Source organism: Anolis sagrei, chromosome 1 (genome assembly GCF_037176765.1).
Source record: "Anolis sagrei isolate rAnoSag1 chromosome 1, rAnoSag1.mat, whole genome shotgun sequence".
NCBI classification, from domain to species: domain Eukaryota; kingdom Metazoa; phylum Chordata; class Lepidosauria; order Squamata; family Dactyloidae; genus Anolis; species Anolis sagrei.
Window position 1 is genome coordinate 171492437 of NC_090021.1, and position 22044 is coordinate 171514480.

At 40.7% G+C, this 22044-nt stretch overlaps 1 protein-coding gene across 5 annotated transcripts in view; it reads right to left on the minus strand.

Annotated features, from left to right (window-relative positions):
- Positions 1–8170: 8170 nt before the first annotated feature.
- The window catches only part of ERBB4 (erb-b2 receptor tyrosine kinase 4), a 1155234-nt gene continuing 1141360 nt past the window's right edge, over positions 8171–22044 (minus strand). For 4 of the 5 annotated variants that reach the window (XM_067470344.1, XM_067470353.1, XM_067470355.1 and 1 more), the window contains 3 exons: positions 18331–18628; positions 9521–13348; positions 8171–9483 (listed from right to left, as the gene is read on the minus strand). In XM_067470344.1, coding sequence (XP_067326445.1) covers positions 12900–13348; positions 18331–18628 — 747 coding nt within the window. In that variant the 3' untranslated portion in view covers positions 8171–9483; positions 9521–12899. Of the gene's footprint in view, positions 13349–18330; positions 18629–22044 lie in introns of all 5 variants that reach the window. The other variant, XM_060781240.2, reaches the window with a different exon arrangement.

Genomic DNA, 22044 nt, shown 5'->3' on the forward strand with positions numbered 1-22044 from the left:
CTATCGAGTAAGGCAGGGGCCCTCAAACTAAGGTCTGAGGGCCGGATACTTCCCTCCAAGGTCATTTACCTGGCCCTCACTCAGGGTCAACCTAAGTCTGAAATGACTTGAAAGCACACAACAACAACAACAATCCTATCTTATCAGCCATAAGCAGGCTCACACTTCCCATTGAAATACTAATACGTTTATATTTGTTTAAATTGTTAGTCATTTTAATTATTGTATTATTTTTAAGTGTTTTTTGCACTACAAATAAGATATGTGCAGTGTGCATAGGAATTCATTCATGCTTTTTTCAAATTATAATCTGGCCCTCCAACAGTTTGAGGGACTGTGACCTGGAATAGGATGAAAGAACCAATCATTGAATGGTGAGTCTACATGTAGGTATTGAATCCAATTGAGTCAATGACTCAAGCCCCCAGGTCGCAGGTTCGAATCCGGGGAGAGGTGGATGAGCTCCCTCTATCAGCTCCAGCTCCTCATGCGGGGACGTGAGAGAAGCCTCCTACAAGGATGATAAAACATCAAATCATCCGGGCGTCCCCTGGGCAACGTCCTTGCAGACGGCCAATTCTTTCACACCAGAAGCGACTTGCAGTTTCTCAGGTCGCTCCTGACACGAAAAAAAAAGTCAATGACTCTGTTAGAGGGTAACAATAGGTTTCAGATCAACAGCAGTTAACTAGTACCAAATTAAGGTCAGATGCTCCATAACGTATTCAGGCACAATATATCTTACTGAAACTGATTTATTTTATCATATAACTGGACTCTTGCATAACACACTATGGTTCTAAGGCTGTGGCCTTCTTATTACTTTTGCTGTTTTTACTTAGTGTATGGAAAACACTTAAAATCATCTTAACTACAGATCTGTTGAATACCAACAATTTCTAGTAAAATTATGACACTTACATAAATTAATGCCTACTGTGGAAGTACTGTGATTTTTTCAAAAGCAGTCATTTTGCATCGCTGTCAGTTCTCAATATTAGCAGTAGTGGGGAATCTAAGGGAGAAGGGCTTAATTATGGAAAGCTTATTTTGCAAGCAAAAAAGAAATATGGAAAGCACAAAACTAAAAGCATAAGCTTCAAGATATTTCAAAGAAATGGAAAATTGTGTCACAAAAGTGTGTATGTTGCAGAGATTAGTGATGAGAGAAGATACCACTTCAAGGAATCTTCCCTAAAATGTTATTTTCTTTTGGATGACATTGCTTTTAGCTTTAGACTAAACGATTCTCTAACACATTTATACAACAGTTGTACTCTTCTGAAAGAGAGGGATGAGTTTTAAATTTAAATATACTTATTAAAAAAACATGTTAAAAGGATATTATTTTGTTGGGCCATAAAGAAAATGACTAGCAAAAAGAAGGTTAAGCAAAGATAATTGTGAGAGTTTCACCCTTCTATTTTTCTGTCTTGCAATATTTATGGACTGTGGATTTTACTGCATGAAGCCATTATTCTGTGGCATGGCCATCGTCTGGGATCGCTGCACTGCTGCTACCACTACACAAGTGTGGCACCTTAGCAGTGTGAGATTGAGATGGTTGAAGAGAAGCTCTCCGAAGCACTAGGTGTTCTTACTGTCTATTACAGGGAAAACCAGCTGATCCCTAATCCATCTAAAACACAGACATGTGCTTTTCACCTTAAGAACAGACAAGTATCCCGAGCTCTGAAGATTACCTGGGAAGGAATCCCACTGGAGCATTGCAGCACACCCAAATACCTGGGAGTCACTCTGGACTGTGCTCTGACCTACAAGAAGCAATGCCTGAACATCAAGCAAAGAGTGGGTGCTAGAAACAACATCATACGAAAGCTGACTGGCACAACCTGGGGATCAAAACCAGATACAGTGAAGACATCTGCCCTTATGCTATGCTACTCTTCTGATGAGTATGCATGCCCAGTGTGGAACACCTCTCACCATGCTAAAACAGTGGAAGTGGCTCTTAATGAGACATGCCACATTATCACGGGGTGTCTGCTCCCTGCATCACTGGAGAAATTACACTGTTTAGCCGATATTGCACCACCTGACATCCACTGAGGAGTAGCAACCAATAGTGAAAAGACCAAATGGTGACATCTCCGGCCCACCCCCGTTTGGGTATCAGTCAGCACGCCAACAACTTAAATTAAGAAATAGTTTTTTAAGATCTACAGAGACATTCTCTGGAACACCTCAGCAAGCGAGAGTCCAAAAGTGGCAAGCTCAAACCCAGAACCTCAATCAATGGCTGATACCAAATGAGAGACTCCCCTCTGGGCACACAGAAAACTGGGCAACTTGGAAGGCGCTGAATAGACTGGCACCATGAGATGCAGAGCCAACCTTAAGAAATGTCGTGGACTCGCATGTCCACGATATGCGAGTGTGGAGAAGAGCAAACCACAGACCATCTACTGCAATGCAACCTGAGGAGCAGCTTAAGGAGCTGGGCATGTTTAGCCTGAAGAAGAGAAGGCTGAGATGAGATATGATAGCCATGTATCAATATGTGAGAGGAAGCCACAGGGAGGAGGGAGCAAGCTTGTTTACTGCTTCCATGGAGATTAGGACAAGGAACAATGGCTTCAAACTAGGCTTGGGTAACCACGGAAAAAATTGGTTCTAAACTCGTTTTGTTTTTAGGGGGCCCTTGCGTTTCATTTTTTTTAAGAATTCCGAAATTTTCCTTTTAAAAATTTCGAAATATACGAAATTTCGTAAAATTACAAATCGATTCGTTAATGGCGGACGCGATTGAGCAATATGCTAAAAAAACCTCCAAAGCTTCCCTCTCCCTCTGTTGTTGACTGTTGGTGCGATAAAAAAAAACAACAACTATAAAACTTGCACCAGACATGCGAAAATAATTACGAAACAATTACGAAATAAATTGGAAAAATGTTTTGATTTTTAATTACTCCTCACACTATTCCTGCATGGCTCAATATTGGATCTAATTGGAGCTAATTTAAATACGAATTAATAATGAATTACGAAATTAACGAACGAAACCGCCCAAGCCTACTTCAAACTACAAGAAAGAAGATTCCACCTGAACATGAGGAAGAACTTCCTGACTGTGAGAGCCGTTCAGCAGTGGAACTCTCTGCCCCGGAGTGTGGTGGAGGCTCCTTCTTTGGAAGCTTTTAAACAGAGGCGGGATGGCCATCTGTCAGGGGTGATTTGAATGCAATATGCCTGCTTCTTGGCAGGGGGTTGGACTGGATGGTCCATGAGGTCTCTTCCAACTCTATGATTCTATCATTCTATGAACCTGAGCCCTGCCACATGCACAATGGAGGACCTTCTTGCAGCAACACCAGAGGCACTCCAAGTGGACAGCTACTGGTCAAAGGACATTTAATAGAATACCAAGCCTGCAAACTTTGTGTTTTGTTTGTTTGTTTGTTTTTAATGCAATACAACTGTTTTCGTTTGCTTTTGACACGATAAATAAATAAAGTGTGAGATTGTACTTCTGGATGTGCAACTTCCCCCTTTCCGTTTTTAAACAACATATCATAATTATGTACAAACTGGAGTTGCAATAAAATAAAATAAATCCTTTTTACAGTGAGGGGATGTCACCTCATCACATCAGATAAGTTTAGGGACCGTGGTACAATCAGGGACTGTTGTCCGGTTTTGCCCATCAATAACATGGTGGCGGTTGCCTGGCAATGGACACTGTGAAATCGCAACCATCATCAAAGGTGGTTGTCTGCTTTTATGCCACCACAGTGGATTGGAAAATTCCAATTCCCTGTCATTTTGATTAAGCATTTGACATCCCCAAAGTATATTTTTTAAACATTACCTTTAAGTTGGGATGGATGGGTGTTTTGACTTATAGTTTGTTGTGTCCCTGCTTGATGCAACTGTCAATGATTACCTTCTTGTTCACTTTTTGCAGGATTCCTCTCTAGTGTTAACTGAAAGAATGCTCTACTGGGGTATTGCCTATCTTTCAACAATCCTTCTCCCCACACACAAATTGACCAGTACTGACTTCCAAAGCGGTAGGTGATTTTTTCTTTAATCTAAAAGGATGCAAAGCAGCTGGCACTGCTAACGGAGTGTCACAACACAAACAGGAGGACATCTTGCCCGAGGATGGTGTTTCACAGCAGAGGCGCAACCGCTGTGAAGACTACACTGGAAGGTGTATTTCCCCTGTTGTCTTTCTAGCAGCACGATCTCTATGAAATCATCCTCCACAGTAAGTTTTATGCATTTAAAGAGAGGCATGCTGGTTATTAGAAAATAAGCTTTTATAAAGGGTGAGATAAAAAATGGAATTGCACTAAGAATGCATTCCGGCCTTCTGGAACACATCATTTGTCGCCTTCTTTAACTGTTTACTAAAATAGATGGGCAAAAGGCAACCTGGAAAAAGAGCTAGCTGTCTGTACCTCTGGAGATACCATTAAGTTCGCATTTATGAATATAAGAACCCACATCAAGTAAGCATAGAATAAGGGGACTGCCAATGCGAAGCAAAATATGTCAAATTTAAAGACTTTCATCAATTCTAACATTTTGTGCTTTGTAAATACCTCACTAGAGCATTCTGCAAAGGTGGTTGGCATTGTTTTCACAGTGCTATTGAAGTGGGTGGCTATGAAAGTATCTACAAATAGCTGTGAAGGTGAGAAGCATGCCATGGACTGATGGATCTAGCCTTTTTCTTTTGTGCCATTTGCTTATTTTGCCTGTTTGTCTTACTTATTTTCTATGTTTTCTTTTAATCAATGATCATTCATTTGCAAAACCCCAAAAGAGGTAGAGATGGAGCTATGGCATAAATGGTAAGTTTGGTCCTAGGATTTTGTCTTGAAGTCTCAGTGTGACTTTCTTCTAAATTCCATAGAATTCAATGTTAAATATGTAGCAACAATCCATATTTTGAAGGGGGGGAAAGTACAGTTATAGCCTGGAGAGGGGGCTGTTTATCTTGTCTTTTACTGTGTGAGGTGCTGTTTTCTTTCATGTAGAAATTAACTTACTGTATATACTCGAGTATAAGCCTAGTTTTTCAGTCCTTTTTTTGGCTGAAAAAGTTTCCCCCGGCTTATACTCAAGTCAATATAATTTATTATTTTACGTTATTGTTGTTGTTGTTGTTGTTGTTGTTACATTTATTATTTTACTGTTATTATTACATTTATTATTTTACTCTATTATTGTTATTTTACTCTATTACTATTGGAGGACATGTAAGCATATTTACTAGGGCTGGGCGGTTTCGTTTCGTTAATTCGTATTTCGTTTTTTGATAATGAAGCGATAACGAACCATTCTGGAGCAACTTAAAAACGAAACGAATTTTTAAATTCGTTTCGTAAATGCTTCGGATTCGTTATGTATTCGTTTCGTTATCGGTTTGAGGTCGTTTCGTTATTATTTCCGCATGTCTGGGGCAAGTTTTATAGTTGTTTTTTGTTTAATTAGTGAAAAAAAATTATAATATCACACCAACAGTCAACAACAGAGGGAGAGGGAAGCTTCAGAAGTTCCCCCTGTCCCATTTGGAGGTTTTTTAGCGTATTGCGCGGTCGCGTCCGCCATTAACGAATCGATTCGTTATTGTTTCGTATTTGTTTTGTTAATGTTTTGTAATTTTTTTAACATTTACGAAATTTCATAAATATTGAACTTTTTAAAAGAAAAAATTCGGAATTCTTTTAAATATCGAAACGCAAAAATCCCCAAAAAAAGAATCGATTTTAGAAACATTTTTTTCCGTGGTTGCCCAGGCCTAATATTTACATTGAAGGAGGTTCGAATAATGGTTTAATCAGAGTTGGACAGTCTTATCTTGAATTACAGTTTTATGTAAATATTCATGATTGAAACTGACTGGGTTGGTCTGACAGAAGTGGTAGGTCTTCAGATGTGTCACATATTTTTCAAATATTCAAAAACTTTTAACTTACTGATGCCTAAATTAATATAATGTTATTGGTATCTATTTTTATTTTGAAATTTACTAGTAGCTGCTGCATTTCCCACCCTCGGCTTATACTCGAGTCAAGACATTTTCCCAATTTTGTGGTAAAATTAGGTTCCTCGACTTATATTCAGGTCAGCTTATACTCGAGTATATACGGTAATTGCTAAAACTGGTGCATTAGTCAGTCTTGTGGATGTGTGAGTGGGGGGAGGGGAATTTATTTTATTTCGTATCAAAAGCATTGCATAAAGTAGTATAAAACTGATAAAAATAGAAGGTGTGCAGGCGGCTAAATATCTTTTGACCAAAAATGGGCAACAGCAACGCCATTGTCTGTGGCCTCCAACAATTCCTCCTCTGTACATGAGGCAGGGCACAATGGACAAGCATACAGATGCAGAGTTGTCTGTTCTGCTCCACAGTCACACAAGGTATGGGATTCTTTTAGGTAGTGCCATTTTGCCAGGTTGTCTTTTGATCTGCCCACTCCGCTTCTGAGTCTATTCAGGGACTTCCAGGGTGGGGGTGGGGTGGGGTCAGGGCAGCAGTAGGATGCTACGAGGGGTATTTTTTAAAGTAAGGTCCGTTTTGTTGTAGACACTAGTAGTTCGTGTGCATACCACAACGAGCATGTGCGTCATGTACCAGCATGCCTCCGGAACAACTGTGCTCAGTTTCCGCTCTGTAGCTAACCTGTACGGTTCTGTTTTGTGCTTAAAAAATGTTTAAGACTATCAACTTACCCGCCGCATGTGAGGTTTGCTCGCTTCAACTGAAGCCACCAAATTGTCTGTAATCAAAGAAGGGCGACTGGAGCGGTCCTCATCATGGATGTTGTCACGGCCATCTTTGAATTGTCGTACCCACTTACGCACTTTGCTTTCGCTCATAACAGTATCACCATACACTTCACAAATCTGTCAATGAATTTCTGCAGCAGGCAGGTTCCTTGCTGACAAAAACCGTATCACTGAGCGAACCTCACATGCGGCAGGTGCCTTGATAGTCTTAAACATTTTTAAAGCACAGAACAGAACCGTACAGGTTAGCAACAGAGCAGAAACTGAGCACAGTTGTTCCCGAAGCATGCCGGTACATGGCGCACTCACTCGTTGCTGTATGCGAGCGAACTACTAGTGTCTACAACAAAATGGACCTTACTTAAAAAATACCCCTCGTATTTTGATAGACTACTTTGTAATCTAGTTCCAGGAACTTCTAGCTTCCAAACCATGCATAGACTGGACATAGTTTTTTAATTCCTATTTTCTATTGATAATTTAAAACCATCATTTGTAGCATTTTAACATTTATGATGGGCTTGGGTAGACTCGGGAAGGATGCAGGCTAACCCCTGATTTTTTTTAATTCACAGTAGTCAGTTTCAAAAATGCAGTGGTGGATTGAATCAGACTAGTCTTATGGGACTCCTGGGGCTCCTCTTGTGGCACATATCTGTCTTCCTCAAGACTTATGGCACATTCTTCATTTAAGACCAAGAAGGTCCCATGTAACTTTGGATCTCCTCACACGGGCAATTTTTTAGCGGCAGAATGAGTTTGTACTAATTTTGTCATGGAGCTTGCCAGCTCCCATCACACCCCAGAGAAGTACTTCCATGGCTACTCCATGATGAAACCGCCAAAGAAACCCTACCATCACCAAAAAATAGCCAGGAAGCATCCTGTCTTTCCATAGAAATCTAGAAGTCGAGCTGACTGCCTGATGCTTCCCCCCCCCCATGTGATGAGTGAGGGGGGAAGCCAGGACTTTGTGGGGTGTGGGGCAACAGGTCCCCACATCTCCTGGACAGGAGCAGCTGCAACTGCCACTATTTGCGGCAATCCTCAGCTATTCCAGTGACACGTGTGAGGAGATCCGTTGCTTCAAGTATCAGGACCTCACCATATGAAGGCAAGCAAAAAGACTTCTCCCTCCCCACTCTGTTTGAAGCTTATAATCAAACACTTCAGGTTAAACATGTTGGTAGAAACCATGACTTATACTTTCCAAAGCAGTTTAAATAATGCTTATATCTAAAAAAATTCCTAAAATGTAATTTCACAACTGGGAAATCTAACACACTACATGCAGAATTTGAACAAATAGGATAAAATTTGGGATTATTCTGCCTACTTTTTAAGGAAACATAGTAGAAACATGATGGTTTCTAGCTCAAGGAAGTTCATGTATTCATACAGCATATAGGTCCATTTTGATTGTTTCATTTATTTAGGGTTTTTAAAGTTTTTACTCTCACAAATGCATAGTTTGGAATTAGTTAAAAGGCATAAGATATACACAATGAAGTATACCTCACAGCATAAATGGACTCTGACTACGTCCGTGTGTCACTAAAATCTCAACCTATATCACTAAAAGGATGAGTAAATCATAAGATCCTATACTGTGATAGAAGATACAAAGGTTTCCATATTATTGTGGTCCTCGGAGGACTGGCTCAGAGTGCAATCCAATGCCATAATGCCAAAACAAAAAGCTTGATCAATTTTATTCCAGTTCTGGTGAGCTTATATGAAGTTAGTGTTATAAGAGAATCATTTTCTGTCCAGCCCCTCTCTACAACAAGGAAAGGAGACACGAAGCACCATTATAATCCTAAGTTACGGAGATCTCAATGGCAGTAGAAGATAATGTTGTTGATAAGAGAATCAATGAGTTAGGCTCTCATGGGCATAAAAGAGCTGCACCAGGCCCCATGGGCAGGAACAAACTCATGTATACAAATCAGGTAAGCAAGCACACAATTAGTTCATTGTTTTAAACTTATTTTCAACCCTAAATTGTTCAACAATAATATTTTAATTTGCCCTCCCCCCAAGATTTTACCTCTGTGTTTTACTTTAAGAAACTTGATATGCTGGGATCCCATAGACAAATATTTTAAATAATAATAATAATAATAATAATAATAATAATAATAATAATTGCGGCGCAGCTAGCTGAGTGTCAGCTGCATTAAGATCACTTTGACCAAAGGTCATGAGTTCGAAGCCAGCCCGGGTTGGAATGGGTTTCCAACCATTGTGTAGCCTGTTGTCGACCTTTGCAACCCGAAAGACAGTTGCATCTGTCAACTAGGAAAATAAGATACCACCTTAAAGTGTGGGGAGGCTAAATTAACTAATTTATGAGGCCATAAAAAAAGACTCCAGCAAGCACTCCAACAAAAAGCATGCGGGGAATGCGGAAGTACTTCATCAGCGTCGCAGATGAATGATGAAAGCGACAGCTCCCCTGGCGGCCAGAAAAAGTTAAATAGCCTCTGTCTATGTCTGTATATGTTGTGTGTCAAAACTGGCATTGAATGTTTGCCATATATGTGTACACTGTAATCCGCCCTGAGTCCCCTGCGGGGTGAGAAGGGCGGAATATAAAAGCTGTAAATAAATAAATATAATAAATAAAAGGGAGTTGTCTTTTACAATGGTAATTTTGGCACATAAACCTTTGTTGTTGTAGTTTTTACAACGCTAACCTTTTCATGTTTTAATAACCTTTTTCTTCCTTTTACTTTTCTTCATTATACTTAACCTTTTTCTTCATTTTACTTAAAACATGATAGTCTTATAAAAAACAGATGGCCCTACATCACAACTAACAACGAAGAATTGGTGCACAGAGGGGCAAACAGCACAATAGCCAGAGCCTTATTACTCCACTAATTTTAAAACTCTAGATGAATTAATAATACTTTTATTATTTTGATGGGCCACCTGCATAGGACACATGGGTCTCTGAACTTAAAGGTACCAAGTAATTTTTCAACCTGCCACTTTCAGAAAAGCCAAAACTGTCCAATTTTCTTTACTAAACTTATGAAACCAATTTGGTGAATCTCAACAGTTACCCAAATTTCATAGTTATCCATTTCTGCTACATGGAGATCACCAATTGCTCCCTCCTCCCTGTGGCTTCCTCTCACATGGATAAATATGTGAGAGGAAGCCACAGGGAGGAGGGAGCAAGCTTGTTTTCTGCTTCCTTGGAGACTAGGACACGGAACAATGGCTTCAAACTACAAGAGAGGAGATTCCATCTGAATATGAGGAAGAACTTCCTGACTGTGAGAGCCGTTCAGCAGTGGAACTCTCTGCCCTGGAGTGTGGTGGAAGCTCCTTCTTTGGAAGCTTTTAAACAGAGGCTGGATGGCCATCTGACAGGGGTGATTTGAATGCTATATTCCTGCTTCTTGGCAGGGGGTTGGACTGGATGGCCCATGAGGTCTCTTCCAACTCTTTGATTCTATGATACTATGAATATGGAGCTGTTGTTGCCTGAGCACACCAAGTGCCACGAGAGTTAAAAGTAATGTGTTGTAGAAATCTGCACTGGTCAGGTTGTGCATGGTGTGAAACTATATTAGGACTGAATTCCACTCCCTGGTTCTTCTCTGCCTGATATATTTAGGAATTGTGCTATATAATATTGTTATGTGTAATCTCCTGAAAGCATAAGCTGTTTTTGCTTTTCAGAGTAAGCTCAGAGGACATCACAAAACACTCCCTACCATGGTTCTCTAATACAGTGATTCTCAACCTATGGGTCTCCAGATGTTTTGGCCTTCAACTCCCTGAAATCTTAACAGCTGGTAAATTGGCTGGGATTTCTGGGAGTTGGAGGCCAAAGCACCCGGGGACCCATAGGTTGAGAACCACTGCTCTTAAGAAGGCCTTGCTTTGTTTCAGTCACTGCTTTGGAGCCCCTGGTGGCGCAGTGGGTTAAACCCCTGTGCCGTCAGGACTGAAGACCAACAGGTCGCAGGTCCGAATCTGGGGAGAGGCGGATGAGCTCCCTCTATCAGCTCCAGCTCCTCATGCGGGGACATGAGAGAAGCCTCCCACAAGGATGATAAAAACATCAAAATCTTCCAGGCATCCCCTGGGCAATGTCCTTGCAGACGGCCAATTCTCTCACACCAGGTATCACTCCTGACACGACCAAAAAAAAAAAGTCACTGCTTTGCTACCATGCAAAGAAGAGCGCTCTACACTGTTCCCTTTCTATTATTCTCTACTCTGAACTTTAATGAATACTAAAGTGCATATGCTATGATACTCTGGTTTCTCCAATAGTCTCCTTCAAATATATTAAGGTAGGACAATGAAGGCAATTTCCCCCATGCCTTTCCCCATGACTTTGTGCCAGTTGGCTTATTCCACTGTCAAAGCTACAATTAAAATTCTAGCATAAAAAAAATCATCCTAACTATGAAAGGAAGAAGCGAAAAATAAATTTAAAAAAAATCAGCATGTCAAAAACCAAAGGTGAAGAGAAATTTGTAAGTGCACAGAAATTATTTACAGATATGATGGAGAACATAACAGTTTTGCACAATCCTAATTTCCAAATGCTTGTTTAGCATTTCTTCTTTGTGCTAGAGCAATAATTCGCAGACAGTAGTCTCACAGTAGTGTTTTCATGGTTAGTTCAAGTCAGTCTTGTCCATTTTCTCTACCCTTCCCCCCTCAAGTCCATTTTTGTTTGCTCCACTTTCCTTCATGAGGCAACCTCAATGCTAGTTAGCCATTATCCATTATCCATTATATTCCCATGAGCAATCGCTGCATCGATGGGTGAAGTTCCAAAGGCTTGATTTCACTTTGTTTTGGCATTTCGACAGTCCTCTTTTTTAATTTTTTAATATATAATATATTATAATAATTCATTTTACATTTTAAATTATTTTATTTTGCTGGTCACTTCCATATTGCTTCATTCAGATTCCAGAATACAGTTCCAAGTGAGGATAAAATAAAAATAAACCCAAGGCAAAACAAGTGCAAACTAATCTTCCAGTGATCTGCCATGTGCATTTTACCCAGCCACGGTCTTCTTTCCAGTTTAAAGTCTCCCTCCCAACTTTGCCTCCTTTAGCAGCGAGTGGATTTTACCCAAAAGGAAAATAAAATAACATAAAAAGTTAATTTTCTCCCTCATTCTCTACAATCTTCAGTGTTGCCTAGTGCCTTCAAATTTGAAATGGAGGGGAGAATTACTATATTTTGTATTCAACAAGTATAAAATATGAACAAGAGGCCTTATGCATATAAATCTTGGTAGGTATTTTGCTCTCATGATGCACGATTCTTGTGTTTCCCTATAATTTTGTTGTTTGGATCCTGAAATAATTTTTGTTCTTGTTTGATCTGTAGAAAACCGGTGGTGCTGCCGTGTACAGAAGCATGGCATAATGGGATCTCTCCTATTAGGAAACAGACCCCAAGCTACCCAAAAATGATGCAAAAAGGGAACTGGCAGAAGAGAAGAGTTTTCAGATCTTTTGACATGACTCCTTAGGTGGCCACGGTGAAGCCAATGGGTGTAGCAAGCTCAGTTAGGCATTGTGTTTAGGTGGCAGAATAAAAAGTGTTAAAGAAATAAATTGGATTCTCAATTTCAGTTATTATGTCATTACTTATGATATAAAAATTGTCCTTTTTTCACCTCACAGCCCCACCCGCATTCCAAAATGGCATTGCTTTCTCCAGGAATGCTCCGGCAGCGCACAGCATTTCCCACTGATAGAAATTGACACTGTGTGACTTTCCCTACAGCATCCAAACTGAATCCCTACACGGAGAACTAGCTTGACAGCAGGCAACACTGCCACTGGCTTGTACTAGTATTCATGGGCTTGTCTGACCTCTTCCTTTTCCAGCTGCATGAAAAGTGAGAAACGGCTGACTTTTCCCCATCTTTTATCTGTGCTTCGCTCTTCCCAGCTTTCTGGAACAAATGACTTCAATATAGCTTTCGATTTGTAGACATCAAACTGGGGGCAGGATGGAGGGTAGGGGGACTGTTAAGAAAAGGAGACGAGAAATTAAGAGAGGAAGGGAGGGAGGAAAAAGAGAGGGTGAGAGAAAGAGTGTGCTGGTATGGATTCCTCATTTCTTGAAGACTTCTGAGATTACACCACTGTGTTTCGGTGTCTGTAGGGTGGAGGAGGCAGCATAGTGCCGGGCTTCAGGGTGAACTCTGAGAGGTATTCGGGATTCTCTGCCACAATGGGCTGGATCCTTCCATTCTGTTTGTAAAAATATTTTGTGCCATATTCCTGCAGGTAGTCCGGGTGCTGTAGGGTACTTCGTGGAGGCAGGCTGTGATTCCAGTAACCTGGGTTATCAAAAGCCTTCTTGGGCTTCTCAGGCAATGGAAGCCCATTTTTCTTCAGATATTCAGAATTCTCAAAGGTGCTGGCAAAGGTGTTGAGGTACCATGGCTCATTCACATATTCATCCTCCACTTTGGGTGGCCCATTTTGGCTGTTGTTGTGATATTCTGGGTTGTCCAGGGCTTGCAGGTCACCATTCTTCCTCCGAGACACAAATGGGTTCTCCTCCACTGGATGTAGATGATCTGGAAAATAGAAAAGGCATATCAGTTAGAGAAAATCTGCTGGATCTATGAATCACTAGTGAGTAGAAGCTGGTTTAAGGCAATTACCTTTATATAAGTTAAAGAAGAAAGTTAACCTTCATCCATATACTGTAGGAGCCTGGCCTGGATCAATGAGCTCATTCAGATCTACACATGTCAATAAGCATCCCTTATCAAATATATTTAGGAATAGTAATGTTTTGGATTTCATATTGTTTTCTAATTTTGGAATACCGTACCTCTATTTGCATATACATAATGAGATATCTTGAAGATGGGACTTTATTATTATTATTATTATTATTATTATTATTATTATTATTATTTCGCGCACTTCTACCCCGCCCTTCTCAACCCCCGAGGGGGGACTCAGGGCTGCTTACAAAAGGCACAATTCGATGCCAAAAAACAGATAATAAAATAAACATTTATCAACAGCAGTTACAAAACAATTAAAAACAATCCAATTATACATCACAATTAATAAAACCAGTCTAATATTCAATGTTCGCCAAGCTCAGAATCCGTAGTTCATTCCATATTGTCAAATCCTATCAAATCTAGTCGTCATTGTCCTTTGTCTAGCCGCCAGATTACCCGAAGGCCTGGTCCCATATCCATGTTTTCAATTTCCGTCTAAAAGAGAGGAGGGATGACGATGACCTAATTTCCCTGGGAAGCAAATTCCACAGGCAAGAGGCCACCACCAAGAAGGCTCTGCTCCTCGTCCCCACCAACCTCACTTGTGATAGAGGTGGGGCCGAGAGCAGGGCCTCCCCAGAGTCCCAATAAGACATTAATTTATGTTTCATATATATATTATACACATGTTATTGTTGTTGTTCATTCATTCAGTCGCTTCCGACTCTTCATGACCTCATGAACCAGCCCACGCCAGAGCTCCCTGTCAGCTGTCACCACCCCCAGCTCCTTCAAGGTCAAGGCAGTCACTTTAAGGATGCCATCCATCCATCTTGCCCTTGGTTGCCCCCTTTTCCTTTTCCTTTCCACTTCCCCCAGCATCATTGTCTTCTCTAAGCTTTCTTGTCTCCTCATGATGTGGCCAAAGTACTTTGTCTCTAATATTCTTCCCTCTAGTGAGCAGCCGGGCTTTATTTCCTGAAGTATGGACTGGGTGGAACTTCTGGCGGTCCAAGGCACTCTCAGAACTTTTCTCCTACACCACAGTTCAAAAGCATCTATCTTCCTTCACTCAGCCTTCCCTATGGTCCAGCTCTCACATCCGTAGGTGACTATGACTACACATAGTTTGAATATATTTTAATAATTATGTGCATGAAGCAAAGGCTGTGTACACTGACCTACTAGAAAGTAAATGAGTCACCCTTTCAGCCACCTATGTGGACAATTTTGGATTTATGGATAAGGAATGCTCAACCTGTACATGAAAAACAATTACTAATTTCTAGCCACCATGGAGACACTACTAATTTATATCTATATAGTGTTGTCCTTGTCATGTGTAGCTCTCTGTTTAATATGGTATCCAAACTCACTAATGAGGTGGACTGCAGTTTATTCAACTTTATTGAAGGTTGTCATAATCCTGTTGGGGAGCTATGAATAGTTGTGGAGCTCTGAATGGAATCCCATCCCAGTTTCCCCAATCCCCTTTCACTGGGCATCAGCTATTGTGCTTGAATGGGGGTCTGTTTCTCTATTGATCATGAAGCAGGTAACTGGCATTCCCACCTACCCCTGTGAGCAATCTCTGTTGCAATAGATGAAGCAGGATCTTGTTGCAATTCTCCCTTGAGCGGGAGATGGTTCATGTAAGTGTTTGTGTAGATGTAATAATACTAATACTAATACTAATACTAATACAAATAATTACTAATAATTACTGTAACGCCCTCTACATTGGCCTTCCTTTGTCAGTGATCCGGAAACTGAAGCTGGTGCAAAATGCGGCCGCTCGTCTTCCCGCCGGGGTGCCAGCGAGGTGTCGTATCATCCCAATTCTACAACAGCTGCACTGGCTTCCGATTGAGTACTGGATCACTTTCAAGGTGTTGGTATTAACCTTTAAGGCCTTATATGGTCTGGGGCCGGCATACCTGAGGGCCCACTTATCCCCCTACCAACCCCAGAGATTACTTCGGTCTGAAGACCAAAATTTGCTTGCAGTCCCTAACATCCGGACTTATCATTTGTCATCTACTAGGCAGAGAGCTTTCTCGATCGTGGCCCCTTATTTATGGAATGCCTTGCCGGTTGAAACTTGAACCATCCAAGACCTACTTGCTTTTCGGAAAGCCTCTAAAACTTTTCTTTTCCTGCAAGCTTTTGATGGGTGAACAACCCGGGCTATGTCTGTCCTCACTGCCTATTGTTATTGTTGTGGTTATTTTTAAAGCTAATTGTATTGTTTTAATCTGTTTCTGTAAACCGCTCCGAGCCAAACTGGGAGTAGCGGTATACAAGTTAAATAACATAAATAAAATAAAATAAATAATAATAACAACAACAACATTTCTTTTTACCCCACCCTATCTCCCCGAGGGGATCCATGGCGGCTTTCAATAAAAGACACTGTGACAAACATTCAATACAAAAAACCAGGAACATCATATAACAGATCAAAAACAAATCAATAAAAAATTATATGGCAACATAAATAAACATAGCATAATACAACCCACATTTTACAACATAATACATTCTTAAAAACTTAAAAATGTCCAAGAAATCCAAATCTAAAATATTCACAGGACTAAGTAAAATGTGCTAAAATGTCTTCTCTCCATTGCTTTTTCACCCCCAGTGAAAAACATCACAGTCAAAATAACCATAATCATCACATTGCCTGGCAGATTGTGAAAATGCCATTAGTGGAATTTAAGAAGAAAAATATGAAAAAGCTGAGAATAACACTAATTTGAGAACAAATCTAATATCGTTTTCAGATATCAATACTTGCGGACCAGAATTGTTGGTGATTTTGGAATATTTATGTTTGCATATAGGTACATGATGTGATACCTTGGAGAAGGGGGCCAAATGTAAACACAACATTCAATTATATACCTTATACACAGATTGGGAAGACAATATGATACCCAATATGTCTTCAAAATTTTGTGCATGAAACACAGCCTGTGCACATCAAAACATCAGAAGAAAGTAAAGGGGTCACACTCAGTCACCCAGATGGAGATTTGTGGAATTCACCAACAATGCTGTCTCTGCTAGTGGGGATGGGGCAAACAGCAATCTTGGACTCCAGAGAAGAGAATTTAGATACTATTCAGGTAATTTCTTTTAGAATTGTAACTGAAACCACAGAAACAATTTAAGACTGACAGTCCTTCTTCATCCACCAAATGGTCCCCTCTTCTCTCAAAGGCAGAAGTAAGCTGGACATTATCAGTCTAACTCCAATTGTTAGTTCTAGCTACAGTAGTCCATTTGAGTCAACGGAAATTTGATAAATTAACTATACACAAGTTCTAGTGATTCATCAGGTTTACTTTATTTGGTACTAACAAGCTTATGATGCTAAGGAGGCTGTCCAAGTCCTGAACCGGTGCCTGGCCGCTGTGACGGTCTGGATGAGGGCGAGCAAATTGAAGTTGAATCCAGACAAGACAGAGGTCCTCCGGGTCAGTCGCAAGGCCGAATAGGGTATAGGGTCGCAACCTGTGCTGGATGGGGTCACACTCCCCTTGAAGGCACAGGTTCGCAGCTTGAGAGTTCTCCTGGATTCATCACTGAGCCTGGAATCCCAGGTTGCAGCGGTGGCCAGGGGAGCGTTTGCACAATTAAAATTGTGCACCAGCTGCGCCCATACCTTGGGAAGTCGGACTTGGCCACGGTGGTTCACACTCTCGTTACATCTAGAATAGACTACTGCAACGCACTCTATGTGGGGTTGCCTTTGAAGACTGCTCGGAAGCTTCAAATAGTCCAACGAGAGGCAGCCAGGTTAATAACTGGGGTGGCATAGAGGGAGCATACGACTCCCATGTTACGCCAGCTCCACTGGCTGCCAGTTTGCTACCGGGCACAATTCAAAGTGCTGGCTTTGGCCTATAAAGCCCTAAATGGCCCCAGCCCAAATTACCTGTCCAAACGCATCTCCCCTCCCTCCAGTCCTTTAGAAGGATGGTAAAACTTGGCTGTGGGACCAAGCTTTCAGGACAGGGCAATGAAGCAACAATGGGAAAGATGACAGGGCCAATTGGATTTGATGCGGATGGCTAGGACGGTTTTATATTGTGTTATTTTAAATGGTATATTTTAATATTTAGATAAATGTTTTTTAATGTTTATGTATTGTACCCAGGGATTGAATGTTTGCCATGTATATGCTGTGCTCCACTCTGAGTCCCCTTCGGGGTGAGAAGGGCGGAATATAAATGTTTTAAATAAATAAATAAATAAATAAATAAATAATATTATTCAGGCAATTGCTTTTCACACACACACACACACACACACAGTTTGCCACAGATGTTGGACAGTATTCTGCTTGGAAAAAAATGCAGGCTGAGATCCTGCACCATCAGATAGATAGATTTAACTGTTATTTGCTGTAAGCCGCCTGAGACCCTTCTGGGAGAGGGGGCGGGATATAAATAAAACTATCTATCTATCTATCTATCTATCTGGGGCTTCATCTGACTGATAGAGGAAATGATTTAGTGTAACAAATCTTCCAACAACTCATCATACTAAGAAGAAAACATCAGCAAAGTTTTCCTTATACTTACCTTGCAGCCCTTTGAATACTGCTATAATATAACAGAACAAAAATATATAATGTGCCTGATCACCTTAGAAGAAAAATGGAATGCAAACATGTGAATGGTACTGCCTTCTAGGTGCTAACTGTTTTAAGCATCTGGAAGACTATCTAGTGAAAGTCTTAGATGGAGATAACATTCTGGTGTTGTTCCCAATCAAAATTAAGCTATTGTTGTTACATGCTGGGTATTTACCTGCTTTTGCCTTTTCTGGCATTGGAGTCATGTAGCCTTCTTCATCCAGCTCATTTCTTGGCCCCCGCTCTGATATGAAGCCAGTTGGGTCAGCACTGTACCTCTGAGTGATACTGTCTTCCTGTGAAAGACTAGCTACCTGTTTCCGTAAAGTGCTATTACAGCAAGTATCATCACAGATTTCTGCAGCACCTTGCAAGATGGGAGGTTCTGGTGCTATGCTTGGTATGGCAGCTCGGTATGGCAAAGGAACTCCTTGTTCTGCAGCCAGTGTCCCATCTCTGTAGATAAACTGGTTCTGTAAAAAATATAGAACTCCATGTAAGATAATATAAAATAAAAAGGAAGTTGATGATCTGAAGGACACAATTAGTAAATTACTAGTGCAAGAAGGTGATTCAGAGTGGAGAGAAAGCACACGTACTGTCATGTGACAGGAGAGTAGAGGGAGGTTTATTATTTATTTCTCTGAATTCTGCCACCAACTGGTATAGTGGAGGCCAATTGTTATATGTAATCTATGGTAACTGCCACCAACGTGAGATATGAGGTATTACTGTGAGATATGGCAATACAGACGCAGAATGGATGGAAATGAGACTGTCTTCAACGAAAGATAACTGGTTTATTGAGTACAAAGCGTGTGGTTGCAAGTTGTAACTTATTTTATAGAACTTTGAATAATACTTGGTTAGTTAAACATTTCACTCTTCCAGGTTACACAGTATCTTACTGAGGTGAAGCTCTTGTTACTAAACAATGTTTCAGTACAGGAATATCTTCCCTATTTGCTTTCCTTGATCAAATAAATTAACAAGCTTATCCTTTAGCCTTTCCCTTGACTAAAGAAAACTGGCTATGTTTCTCCTTTCAACCTCCTTAGACTGAGAAACCTCCAGTAGCTATTCAGGCTTCCCCAAAGCCACGATTCTTTGTTTCACACTTCACTCTACTACTTTATTCTTCACTTCCGTTCTTTTACTCCTCTCAGATACAAAATCAAGCCCTAACTGATTCTCAACATGTCTGTTTTCAAAACTCTCTCCACTTGGCTCCTCCCACTCCTCCTTCTGCCAGCTTGCCTTGGTCTCCATGGTAACGCTGACTGAGGATCTCTGAAATAGGCTGCTCCAGTGTTACTGTAGCCAACCCAAACACACACATATATATACAGTTTAAAACATGCAAAGTATTAATAACTTCTGCACACTAGTATTAGCAGAAACACACCCACCTCATCATAAAGAGCTAAATTTGGCAGCATGCACCAGTTTAGCTTAGGTCACCCACAGAGCCCACCAGCTCCCATAAAATGATGCCAGTGCAGTTCCATGGGTGAAGGAGGGTGGAGCCGAGACATGCTGCCATCACGGCAACACAGGAGGATTACATGTTCTACGCACATCCCCTGCCCATGGAATCAGCTGGGAAACAGGTAATGCGGGGCATGTAGCAATGGGTTCCCCATGCCCCCTGACAACACAGAGCCAACTCCATCAGCTGTGTAACAAGGTTGCCAGTGAAAGTGAAGGCCACACTATGGTTCTATTCTAGTTAGAATGGCCTTTATGTTTTGGAGTTCACCATCACATACTGTATATTTTCTAGACTGGCCTTTGTTCTTAGCATTTTGTTCAGCAGGCCCCAACAAATGTTTGTTTTATTGATGCCTTTCTCAATTCCAACTGGAGTGGATTATCACAATTTCAGCAATTTGAATTGTTTAAAAGATTAAGGTGAACCCTGGACTCCCAGGATTCTAGTCTAACATTCAAACACTACATCATATTGGCCGATTCACTATGTAACATGATTTTTGTTCCCGGGTTATGAATTTCATTTCCTAATTGGTTCTATCATATCAACATGGAAAAAGTTTATTAAACTGCAAAAAGTTTGTTTTTGTGGTCTGCACATTGAAAGGATATTTTCATTAAGAAAAATTATAAACAAAGTGCCTAGACTAGACTGAAGGAAATAATAGTACTTCCCTTTGCCATAAAAACAAAGTTTCAGGAGAATGGCAACTATTTTCAAAGTAAGCCCTGCACAATTAAACAGGAAATAACACTTTCAAACCAGGAACAGACTTCTAAAACATTTTGTTGCACAGTGTTGGCGAAGGGGTTACACATATATGGGATGTATCTTTCAAATATAATTCCTTCTTCAAGTGTTTAGTGCTAGAAACTTTGATCGAAATCCTTACTTCTTATATCAACAAGGAAGTCCATTGAACTTGATATTGTTGTTTTTACAGACCTTGGAACATATTTCTGGATATGTGTTTGGGTGCGAGAGATTTTAATTTTGCTTACTTGTAGGTACTTACAAGGGGTGGGTAAATTACTCTCCCTATTCATTATCACTGAAACATCTTTAAATATCTTTAAATAAATAAATAAATAAATAAGAGCCCCCGGTGGCGCAGTGAGTTAAACCCCTGTGTCGGCAGGACTGAAGACTAACAGGTTGCAGGTTCGAATCTGGGGAGAGGAGGATGAGTGACCTCTATCAGCTCCAGCTCCTCATGCGGGGACCTGAGAGGAGCCTCCCACAAGGATGATAAAACATCAAATCATCCGGGCGTCCCCTGGGCAACATCCTTGCAGATGGCCAATTTTCTCACACCAGAAGTGACTTGCAGATTCTCAAGTCTCTCCTGACAATGACAAAAAAAATTCTTTAAATATGAAGACTCTTAGAAGCACAATGTGTATTTAGAAATATTCTCCATGTGTTTAGAGTAAGTGTGTATTGGTCATTGTTCATTTAGTGCACTTCTGAGGATCTTGAGGATACTATATCACCAGGTCTTTTTTTTTTGGGGGGGGGGGGGGAGTGATTTAAAACTTCTTCCCTCATTCCAGGGTTCATCTAGTAACAAAGCCAGCTTCAGGCTTGGATTTGCACCATGAAGGTGGATCTCTCTGTTGTGCCTGCATACCCTAACCATGCCCTACCATGAGTGAAAGAAACCAGCCTCTTGCTGCCTTTTCCTATCCCACCCCCCACATATAAAATGTCACTTTCTGGAGATGGAAGTACAGAATCCCCTAGTCAAAAGACAGCAAAAGCAGTGTATTGATACAAAAATCAGAAACAAAGTTAATCCCATCAACAGAAGTAACAGTATAGCAGTAACCTGTTATAGTTGGTTCTTCTAACCTTGCTTATAAATAACAATTGATCACATTCAAACACCTGCTTCATTTGGGGGGAACTACTACTTTCTCTCTACCTTTCATTGTATATCCATATAACATCTAAAAGACATAGCCTGAACAACAAGAGCAACATCTTGGATAAAATTGGTAAACTGCTTAATTGATCTAGGATTATGCGATGTGTTGTGTTCAAATGTAATACAGTACGTATGGGTGGACATCTGATGTCCTTGAAAACCAGAAAGGTGTGTAGGTTACAGAAAGAGGGAATGCACACTCATGCTACACACAAACATACACTGGAGAAATAGAAGTTGGAGGGGAGAATATAGAATCATAGAATCATAGAATCAAAGAGTTGGAAGAGACCTCATGGGCCATCCAGTCCAACCCCCTGCCAAGAAGCAGGAATATTGCATTCAAATCACCCCTGACAGATGGCCATCCAGCCTCTGTTTAAAAGCTTCCAAAGAAGGAGCCTCCACCACACTCCGGGGCAGAGAGTTCCACTGCTGAACGGCTCTCACAGTCAGGAAGTTCTTCCTTA